At 52.3% G+C, this 11,182-nt stretch overlaps 1 protein-coding gene across 1 annotated transcript in view; it reads left to right on the forward strand.

The window, feature by feature from the left end:
• The first annotated feature begins 3,923 nt into the window (after nt 1–3,923).
• CYFIP1 (cytoplasmic FMR1 interacting protein 1) overlaps nt 3,924–11,182 on the forward strand; it is a 44,270-nt gene continuing 37,011 nt past the window's right edge. Inside the window, exons 1-5 of the mRNA XM_023523596.1 lie at nt 3,924–4,140; nt 8,826–8,950; nt 9,030–9,119; nt 10,280–10,357; nt 10,581–10,772. Of these exons, the coding sequence (XP_023379364.1) occupies nt 8,834–8,950; nt 9,030–9,119; nt 10,280–10,357; nt 10,581–10,772 (477 nt within the window). The 5' untranslated portion in view covers nt 3,924–4,140; nt 8,826–8,833. The remainder of the gene's footprint in view (nt 4,141–8,825; nt 8,951–9,029; nt 9,120–10,279; nt 10,358–10,580; nt 10,773–11,182) is intronic.

Genomic DNA, 11,182 nt, shown 5'->3' on the forward strand with positions numbered 1-11,182 from the left:
GGAGCGTTTCCTGTGAGCGCGCGGTCGCGTCGCGGGTCGGGCGCTCGGGGAGAACCTGCCCCGCGCTGTTGGTGTTCTCTGGTTTGGGTTTTCGGGGTGTGTGTGCGGATTTCTTTTGAATTTTACATCTAGTAAAACGCGCTTTTCGGTGTCCGTTCAGTGAGTTTTGACAGACACGTAGAGTCAGGTGACTCGCACCCCGGTCAGGATGCAGGACGCTTCCGTGTCCCCGAAAATTCCGTCCTGCTGTCCCCGGGGAGGCGCCCCGCCCCGTCTGTCACGCTGGCGCCGCCGAGCTGCCCTCCGTTCCCGCAGGTTCGCTCTTGGCGCGGTGTCCCGCGCGCTCGTTCGTCAGCACAGTGCGTTCAGGGTTCGTCCACACTCGGCCGCCTCTGGCGCGCGCGGACAAAGGTGAGATAAGCGGACCCCCAGGCTCAGCCCGAGAGATTCCAGCACTATTTTTAAGCCATGAGAAAACGCTCAGACTCCAGCTCGTTAAGTAATTCGAACAGTGCAGACCCGTTTATACTAAAGGCAGAATTCCCCCCTCCGTCTGTCCTAGCGGCCAGCTTTTTCTGTGCACGCACGCAGTGCTTGTTTTTTGTGTGTCTGTCGTTTTGGTGGTATAAACACATTATATTGCATATATCCTCATACCTTTTCTCTGAAAATCTTGGCTCACCTAAAGATCTGGGAGACTTTCTTCCATGTTGGCATGGACGGTATATCTACTCAGAATTCTCTCATTCGTTTTAATGGCCGCGTAGAGTTCCGTAGCACCACGTACCATAATTGATGTGATCAGCCTCCTGTCAGTTGACATTGCTATTTTGCATTTGTCACCACAGTCAATGCTTGTGTCTTTGTCTCGTGCACATACTCCAGTTTATCATTCTGGAGGCGAATTGGGGTTTACATAATAGCTAACGTTTCTCGAGTACTTATTTTGATCCAGCATTGTTTTAAGCCGGGGTTACGCTTCCTGTGAAGGTCCAGATAATGAGTATTTCCAGCTTTGTGGGCCATATGGTTTGTGTCACAAGTACCCATTCTGTTGCAGCTCCAAAGCAGCACAGATGCTGTGTGGCGAATGGGTGTGGCCGTGTTCTAATAAAACTTTATTTACAGAAACAGGCAGTGGGCTTTAGTTTGCTAACACCTGTTCTGTAGTTTGCATTCTCCTTATTCTCACAGCCCTTAAAGGGAGGTGTAATTATTATTCCTACTTTGGGGTTGAGGAAATTAACAAAGAGGAATGAAGTATGCGTCCCAGTTTACATGCCAGGTAAATGGCAGAGCCAGACTTCGACCCCAGCCACCTGCCTCACACACCCCAAGTTAAAAATGAGGAAGAAGCTGCCAAAAATATCTTCCCCAAAATGTTAGACCCTGGCACCTGACCATCACACGCTTACTGAATCACACCTACGGTTCTTTGAAGGCACTGTGCTTGTGCTTGCCCAGGTACCACTCCAGGAGTACCTGTCTGCGGGTTCCCCAGGGGGCCAGTGTCCCCTCTGCCTGTCTGTGTGACTGTCTGTGTCCTGGCTTTTGATTGCTCTCACTAGCATCAGCTCATAGAGAAGTCAGCTCAGTCACTGCCCGGGGCCGCCCAGCTAGCCATGGGAGGACAGGCAGAGACTTGGGCAGGTGGGAACAAGTTGGGTCCAGGCAAGAGGTGCGCTCCAACATAATCGATCATTTCAGCCCAGGTGGGCCCATTGCTTGGCCTGCCTTGGCCCATTTTCCTTCTTAAGTAACATGGAAAAAATATCTATTGTTATGAAGCTCACATGAGTTCATATAGGAAAAGTACTGTATAAGGAACATTTGCTGTTGCTGTGTTTTCTAAAGCATTTACATTAGAAAAATGTATTTTATAGTGTAAAACTTTAAGTAATCCACCTGTCCCATCTGGTCTCTCTTTGCTACCAACATTTAGCTAGTCCTTAGCAGCCCTAGGCATAGCATGGAGTAGTTACATCTACATAATTAAAAAACTTTATTTATCCAGTGTTATAATATCACGAAAAAAATGAAAATAACGGGAAAATAGAACTGTTTCTATTTGCAGGTGATGTGATTACATAGAAAGTCCAAGGAATCTATGAAAAAACTATTAGAACTAGTAAGTGAGGTTAGCAAGGTCACATAATACAAAGTCAGCACACGTAGACAAATCTTATTTATATATACTAGCAGTGTGCAATTAGTAAAAATTTTAAAGATAACCATTTTCAGTAGCTCCCCGAAAATTATTTAGACAAATCTAATAAAACACATACAAAATCTGTATACTGAAAACTACAAAATACTGATGAATGAAGTAAAGATCATGTAAATAAATGGAGACGCATTCTGTGGCTGTGGGTTGGAACACTCAACATAGTAAAGACGTCGGTTCTCTCTAAATTGATCTGTAGATTTAACGCAATTCCAGTCAAATACACCAGCAAAAAATGTTCTCAACAACTTTATTGAGGTATGATGTGCATACTATAAAATTCACCTCCTTTAAGTGTACAGTGATTTTAGTAGATTTATGGAGTTGAGAAGCCCTCACCGTAACACAGTTTTAGGACACACTCATCGCCCCGGTAAGATCTCTCGTGAACTTTACCATGATGGCCTCCCATCTGCGTGTGTCTGCGGGGACAGAAATGATGTGCCTTGAACTGTGGCTTTAAGACTTCTTGGTTGTGAATAAGACAAATGGCCTGTGATAGCTCCTGTGACCTTGAAACCAGCATGATTGTGACTTAAGATTCTCTCTCAGATACCTCGCTAGCCGGACTCGTCGTGGGACCCGGACGTCTCCCACCCCAGCCGCTTTGCAGGACAGAACCTTTCCAGAGGGCTTGTGTGTCTTCTAGGGCTGTTGTAACAAAGGGCCACACAGACTGACTGACTTAATGACACTTACCTGCTTTTTTTTGGTTCTGGAGGCTGGAAGTCCAGGATGGAGACGTTGACGGGGCTGGTTTCTCTTGAGGCTTCTGTTCTTGGCGTGTAGGTGGCTGGCTGGCTGCCGTCCGTCCTTCTGTGTCCTCACGTGGTTGTCCCTCTGTGCCTGCCTGTACCCTAATCTCTTCGCACAAGGACGTCCACCAGCCATATTTTATCAGGGCCACCCAGTGACTTCCTTGGGGTCCTGTGGGCTCTGTGGCGAGGCCAGGGTGACTGGTTATACGGGCCGTGTGGCTGTCGCAGAGAGGCTGGCATGTAGGAACTGCCCAAGCCCCGAGGCTGCTCCTCGGGACGCAGCCTGGGCTTGGGCCCTGGGAAGGGCCGAAAGTGGACTCGGGACTGAATCCACAGGAGGCTGCCTTGAGGTGCCTTGTGTGGACACCACCGGGGCTCCCCATGCTGGCTCTGCAGGGCAGTGGCCGGATCAAGGACCCGGCTCCATGCTGCCCCTGTCCTGGGCCTCTCCGTTCTTTTGTGGAACAGGAAGTCGTGATGATAGAAGGAAGTTGCTAATAAAAAGAAAAAGGCTATCTTCCTTGTGTTCAAAGACACGAGATGTTTTGAAAAGTATCTGCTGTGTTTTAAGTTTACAGTTAGAAACATGCAGAATGGATCTGCCGTTGTCCGGAAGTGTACTGTAGGTGCCAGTGAGGGCCACTTGGTCCCGGCTGTGTCCCGTGCCTCTGTTCTGCTGCTCCCTGTCCCTCAGTGAGAACCACTGCAGGCTCCTCCTGCCCCGTGGGCTTCCGTCTCCTTTCACTTCTGTCCGAGCCTGCTGGCTGTGGTTTCAAGCTCTCGCTAGGCGCGCTCACACCGAGCGTTGTCCTGTCCCAGTGGTGAGTGACCGGACGTCTTGCGGTGTGCCTCCTGGTCCCTGGTGATGTCCTTGCCCTCCAGCTCCCTTTTGACTGGTGCCTGCATGGTTCCTCATTTACCCTCTTACTTTCAACCTACAGATGGCGTGATACTCGAAGTGTTTCTTGGAGCTGGCACTACAGTCATGTGCCACGTGACCGCATTTCAGCCAGCGGCGGACCACGTGTGTGAAGGTGGTCTCATGGGATTGCAGTGGAGCTGAAAAGTTCTGTCGCCTAGTGACATCGTACTGCGGTGGCACAGTGCACGACTGTGGTGACGCTGGTGTAAAGAGACCCGCTGTGCTCCGTAGCCTAGGTGTGTAAGTGCACCTCGTGATCTTCTCACGAGACCCAGTGACGCCTCTCGGAACGTATGTCGTTAAGCAGCGCGGGACTGTGTGGGGTCAGGAGTTTTTATCCTTTCTGACAATCTGTCTCCTCACTAGGGTATTTAGACTATTTACGATCAGTGTAGTTATTGATACGTTTGCAGTTAGTTCTGATGCTGGACAGGGCAGTCCCCTCGAGTGGAGATTCAGTTCTGCACTGAGAGAGTTCTCGACGGAGCGCGGGAGGGAACGCAGGTGCACACCAGCACTAGAGACGGCAGCGCGGCTCAGGCAGAGCACGGTCTCCTCTCAGAGACAGAGCCTTCGCGAGACGGCCAGCGGGACGGAGGGAGACAGGAAAGACGAAGAAAAGGGCAGAGAACAAGAGCAGGACGGGAAAGCCCATGTGCGAGTGCTGGGGAGTGTGCAGTTCACACGTCATTCTTAGCCCTGGGAGTTACGGGTTAGAGGCTTTGTTTTCCCATCTCCCTTGGACGGTATGGGTGTGCCCTGTGAAAGATAGGGTGCGGGGTGCAGAGAGGCATGCCAGCCTTCGATCCATAGGCTCCCCATGGTTACAGCTGTAGGGAACGAATGGTCGCGCTCCTTTTTCGTGGGATGTGACGCAAGGACTTTTCCCTGCAGGGTGTGGGTGAACTGTCAGCCGCGACAGCAGGACTCGTCCTGTGTCCATCAGGCGTCCTGCAGTCCGGCCACACTGTCACGGGCTCTGGATGTCACTTGACGTGACAGTTAGTTCTCTGGCCTCCTCCCCGCGTTCTTTCTGCAGATCATTTTATTATTTGATTCCTCTTAGATCCCCCCCCCCCGACCTTTTGGCTTATAAACGATAGAATTTTATTTTTCACAGTTCCGGAGACTTGGAAATCTGAGGTCGTAGTGTCAGGGTGCCAGTACGGTCGAGTTCTGGTGAGGGCCCACGATGCTGGGATTTATAAAGAGCACGTGCGTTTGGTCTTCGTCTCTTTCTGGCAGCGTTCCCAGAACCTTTGGCCTTTCCTAAGTGATGAGACGGGTAAGGGCGCCAAGATACCCACAGCAAGCCCCTTTCGTGCACTCCCGAGTTCACGTTAATGAAGCGACTTTTGGAAGGCTCCGAAGAATGGGGGCTGCTTACCAGGAGACCTACCCCCAGAGGAGGGCTCACAGCTCTCAGTCCCATCCCCTGACCTCAGGGAGGGTAGGGGGGCTGGAAGGTGAACCCACGGCCATGGCAGTGATTTAGTCAGTCGTGCCTGTATGAGGAAGCCTGCATAAAACCCAGGGGACAGGTCCATTCAGATTTTCTGGGTCGATGAGCATGTGCACATTTGGGAAGCATGGAGCATTCGGTGGGCTTGGGTGCTCAGGGTGCTTTTTTGTACCTGGCCCTGTGCGTCTCTTCCACCTGGCTGTTCCCGACTTATGTCCTTTATAATAAACTGACGGTCCGTTACTAAACGTTAAGTGAGTAAATTGTTGCTCTGAGTTCTGGGAGCCGCTCTAGCAAATCAATTGAATCCAGGGAGAGGGCTTTGGGAACCTCTGGTTTATAGCCAGTCGGTCGGAAGTACAGGTGACAACCTCTGACTTGCGCTGGCCCTGAAGTGGTGGTGGTTGGCGGGAGTCCGCCGGGACCGAGCCAGTTGGAGTCTGCTGCTGGCGTGGGGACCTGGCCAGAGAATTGGTCACAGAATCCCAGGGCCTTTTCTGGGTTGCGACACCAGCCTCTTATTGTGTCCTCACGTGGCCCGAGGAAGATCCTTCTTTTTTCATTGCTGTTTCTTTTTCTCACCTGCCTTTAGGCCATTTGAACATTTTTTACTATTCCGCTTTAATTTACTCTCTGTGATCTTTTTATAAGTTCCATTGCTTTGTACAGTTTTTTTTAGTGGTTGCCCTGAGGATTACGAAGTACGTGCTTTCTCTTCTTTGGGCTGCACAGAATCAGCACTTCGCAGCTCTGCGAGGGGTGCAGAATTCTCCCCACCGCGCCGGGCCTGTCCCTTCCCCTCTGCGTGTGAACGCACCGCAGACCCCATCAGACCGTGCTCCGAGCTCCGCGTCGCACCCGTCTCTGCCACCGGGCGCACGCCCTGTCTGTCGCTCTCCCTTCCCTTTTCTTCGAGTCCCGGGTTCCTCCTGGCATCGTTCCCCTCGTCCCTGTCCCTGAAGAGTTTCCGTTGGCCTGTTCCTGTGAATCCTCCTCCTCTTCCTCGGTCTGAGGGTGTCGGCGTTTCATCTGCATCTGCGATCTTGAAGGATGTCTTCTCTTGATGTAGGGTTCTGGTTTGACACTTTTCAGTTAAAAAGTGTCATTCCACTTCCTCAGGAGAAAGCTACAGAGGTTGCATTCCCTTCTCTAGGCAGTGAACGCTTTTCCTCCCGCTAGGAAGTGTCTGGGTGTGGATTTCTTTAGGTTTCTCGTGTTTGGGGTCTCATGAGCTGCTGGAATCTGTAGGCAAACCTCTCCTGCCACATCGGAGAGTTTTTCGTTGTTTTAGCTGCTTTTCTGCTACTGCCACGTCTGCTGTCCTTGTCCTCTGATGATGCGAACACTAGACCTTCCCAGAGGTCCCCGAGGCTCTTCATTTCTTCGATCTTTTCTCTCTCTGTTCTTCAGAATGGATGATTTCAATTCTTTTAAGTTCCCCGAATCTTTCTTCTGTTCTTGAGCTCATATAGGCAGTTTTTTAAATTTCCAAGATTTCCATTTGAGTCTTTCTTTACATAAAGATATACATATATATATTTTTACTCACTTTCGATTTTTCTTTCAGTTTGAGAGTTGTATTGTTTGAGCATTTTCGTAGAAATTGCTTTAAAGTCATTAAGCAGTTGTAACATCTGAGTTATTTCGGTGCCGTCTCTTGTTCATCTTTTCCCGTAGGAGTTAAGACATTCCTGGTTCTTTGGGTGCTGATTAGTTTGGATTGCAGCTGGGCATTTTGGATATTATGATAGGAGACTCTGGGTCTTGCTTTAGCAGGTGAACAACGTGGATCGCTGTAGGCTGTGGTTCTGCCTTCTGCGGGTTGTGACAGTGTCTGTTCAGCGCGATGTGGGACCTGGCAGTGGTCTCGGACGGGGTGGGGGATGGGACAGCGGTCCGTTCCACACATGCGCAGCTTGGGGGCGGGCTCCTGCCAGCATCTTCCCCTTTGCGCTGCCCCTGGGGTGCGCAGGGGCCCTGAGGTTCCTTCTCTTTGTGCTTCTCCAGCCAGCACCCCGCACCCTGGAGGTTGGTGACCCTCCCTGCCCTGCCCGTCCACCACAGTGCTCTGTCCAGCCCGCCAGCCACTCTCGCCTTCTGGGAGCACACCCAGCCGCCCCGAGTGTCCCGTCTGGGGTGGGACTGCACCCAGCCGCCCTGAGTGTCCAGTCTAGGGTCAGAGCTGCTCCCTGTACCCGTCCAGGGTCAGAGCAACGTGCAGCATGTCGACGTAGGAGTGTCCAGACCTGTTGAGAATTTTAATGAGTTTATTTGAGCCAAACTGACGACAATTGCCAGGAAACAAAATCTCAACAGATTAAGAAAGTGCTCCAGGAGAATGGCAGTTTTGCCGCTTGTTTTACACATTAGAACCGAAGGAGGAGACGTAAGGGGGGTTTGCCGGTGGTAAATTAAAGGGGCAGGGAGAATCTGGGATTGGACAAAAAGTGAAACGGAGAGACGCATACTTTTACGTGGGTGGGTACAGGGAGTTCGTCGTCAACGTTTGCAGCACACTGAGATGGTCTGCGGGGGCCAAGAGAACCGAGAGGGCCTCTGTGCGCTCTGGTGCGGTGGGCTATGCCCTGAGGGGTCTGGGAGAAGGCGATGACTCTGACATTCCAAGGGCATGTTATCTCAGATGCAAAAAGGCAGGAGACCTGCTCACCAGCCGTAACGGTCTACCTGCCTCAAGAAAGCTGCAGGCCCGAGATGTGACTGCTTTTTTAGAAAGTTTTATGTTCAGACCATCCTACGTGGTGACTTGCGGCCTCTGGGTCTGTAGGGACCGCCATGCTGGCCTCCCCTGATCTTGTCGGGTCTGGCGTGTGGCCTTTTCTCCCTCCCACAGGCAGGAGGCAGGAGGCAGGCCGGAGCGTGCCGGGCCCTCTCCCGTGCGGCCGGCACACGCGTTTCGATTATGTGGCCTCCATTTCCGTGCTGCTTTGCACGGCCTCGAGTTTGCGCTTAGTGCTGTGCCCACAGCCCCTCCCGTTTCAACCCGGACCCTCACCCCGGTCCCTGCAGGCCGGGTCTGTGCTCCTGGGGTCGCAAGCTGGAACCTTCACAGAGGAGCTCGGGGGATGGCTGCTGCCTCCACCAGGCCGTGCTGGCCCCCTGGGGCGGTCGTGGTTAGAGGGGACGGACAGTCTCCTGCCCAGTGAGGGGCTGTCACACAGTGCCCCAAGATGGGAATGGTAACAGGAGGTGGTGACAAGTGTGGTGGCCCATGTGCCCCGCATCACGACACTCCTGGAGGCCAGGAGAGGCTGCATCGTGACTCCCCTGCCGGTGAGCCCTAGGAAAGACGCCGGAACCTGGGTACTGGCCATGACCACCTTGGCAGCCCCCAGTGCCTGTGGGTTAGGCGTCAGGCGAGCGGGCGCCTGATTTCCTCACCATGCAAGGACTGTCGGAGTGCCCCCGCCCGCCCTCACAGCACGGTGACTGTTTCCTCAGAGGCCAGGATGGCGGCCCAGGTGACGCTGGAGGATGCGCTGTCCAACGTGGACCTCCTGGAAGAGCTGCCTCTGCCCGACCAGCAGCCCTGCATCGAGCCCCCGCCGTCCTCCCTGCTCTACCAGGTGGGTGCCGGGGGACTGCGGGGCGGGCCGCTGGTGACGCTGATGCCGCCACTGTGTGATGGTCTTCCTCTCCTTTCAGCCCAATTTCAATACTAACTTCGAAGACAGGAATGCGTTTGTCACCGGTATTGCCAGATACATTGAGCAAGCCACCGTCCACTCCAGCATGGTAATTCCTCCCGCGTGTCTTCGTCGTCCCCTGGGGGGGCGGCGCCTCCTGCAGAGGCACACACACCTCTCTGCACCATCCCGTAGGATACATTGTGAGGAAAAGAGAAGAACGTGAATGATGTGCCCAGTATTTTTTAAAAAGCCTTTGTTTTCCATACCTGTGGCCCAGAGAAAACGCTCAGCACTGCGAGGGGCCCGTTTTCTCTCCTGCGCACCTGTGCGCACGCACGGCATTCGCGATTAGATCGCATAAGGGAAATGCATTGACATAACTATTACAGTGATTTCCTGAACGTTTTATAAATGTTCACAATTCAACTATTTTTGGCAAGTTTAGTTTCTCTTTTTTTCTTACAATAAGAAGAAATATCATAATGAACATCTTTCTAAATACATAGTTCATCTCTTTGGCTAGATTTTTAGAAGTGAAGTTACTTGGCAAAGGTTGTGAACATTTTAAAGGACTTTAAAAACATCACCACATTGTACTTGAAGTTTTTAAGAACATCTGTGCAGTTTTTACCATTTTTGCCAAAGGGAACAATGTGAAAGGAGTGAACACTAAAGCAGTTTTAAACGGTGGCAGTCCCCTACTCACGGACACTCCTGGATGTCAGGTGTGGCAGAGACTTCTAGCTTTCCCGCCCGCACTGGGAACGGCGGAGCTGCTTTGGCTGCCTCACGAGCAGGAGGACCCTGTGTGCATTCGAGCTGCACGGCCCCCCAGCCCCCACCCGTTCCCAGCCTCAGGTCCGCATCGCCGTCGGGTGGTTTGGGGTTGAGTGGAGCTGAGGCGTAGCTGCTGTGGTGGATGTCCTGGGCCGAGCTGGCGCCACACAGAGGTCCATGTACGTCACTGACATCCTCTCTGGCCTGTGGTAGCATGGAGGTGTTTTGGGGGGTCATTGTGGCCTTTTGGACCATCAGCATCGTAGCGTCACCGGCTTGGAGATGTCTTGGGGGGTCATTGTGACCTTTTGGACCATCAGCATCGTAGCGTCACCGGCTTCTTAGCAGCTGTCTCTGAGCACACAGGTCCCGGTGCTTGTCCCTCAAGGGAGTGTCAGGACTGTATGCCGCTAGATGTTAGCGATTCCGCATCTCCCCTGTCGCGATTGTTCCTTGCTTGCTTTAGATTTGCCCTGTGTACCTTTGCAGAATGAGATGCTGGAGGAGGGCCAGGAGTACGCCGTCATGCTGTACACCTGGAGGAGTTGCTCTCGGGCCATCCCGCAGGTACCCTGTCACCCTGCCCAGCAGGACCAGTCCCCCCCCTCCCACCCCGCTGCCCGGCCAGACCCTGTTCCACGCAAGTAGCCCCACCTCACCCCAGCCAGACCACGCCCCTTCCCAACACCTTCACACTCCTCCTCCCAGTTCTACCCACCCCGAAGAGCACGCTCCCCCTTCACACCCAGCTGTCTTAAAGCCTCTTCAGGTCATACTTCTTTATTCCCAGGTGAAATGTAATGAGCAGCCTAATAGAGTGGAGATTTATGAGAAAACCGTGGAGGTCCTCGAGCCTGAAGTCACAAAACTGATGAATTTTATGTACTTCCAGGTAAAACCTCAAAATAATTCTCGGGGTTTCATGCAGGGGTGGGATGGCGCCACTCTGCCACCGTCACCATGGCTCAGTAACCAAGCGCATGTACATTAAAGCGGCCTCAACAGCTTCTGAGACGAACAGGAACTGAGCCTTTGACAGGTCAGAGCTCTGCCGGCCTTTCGGGGTGAACGCCTCTGTGGTGTTTCACTTCTGTCTCTGAGTTCACATTCCCCCCACACACGCGCTTCCTGTCGGTCCCAGGAGCATTTCTTTCTGCCAGTGTGCGCTTTCGATTCATCTGGTTTACCAATGTTTTCTTCATGTCATCCTCACCCTGGCCTTGGCCCCTTGGTTAGGCAGAGTGGCCATAGGGTGGGGCCTTGCTGTACCTTGGAAACATGTGAAGACTTTTATTACAGTTTTCTTTAGAAAGGGAGAAGATAAAACAAAAATTCACCTCTTAATAAGTTCTATATGAAAAGTTGTCAGGAAGAAAAGTCTATTCCCCTTTC

This window comes from Pteropus vampyrus, unplaced genomic scaffold (genome assembly GCF_000151845.1).
Source record: "Pteropus vampyrus isolate Shadow unplaced genomic scaffold, Pvam_2.0 Scaffold395, whole genome shotgun sequence".
In the NCBI taxonomy this organism is placed as follows: Eukaryota; Metazoa; Chordata; class Mammalia; order Chiroptera; family Pteropodidae; genus Pteropus; species Pteropus vampyrus.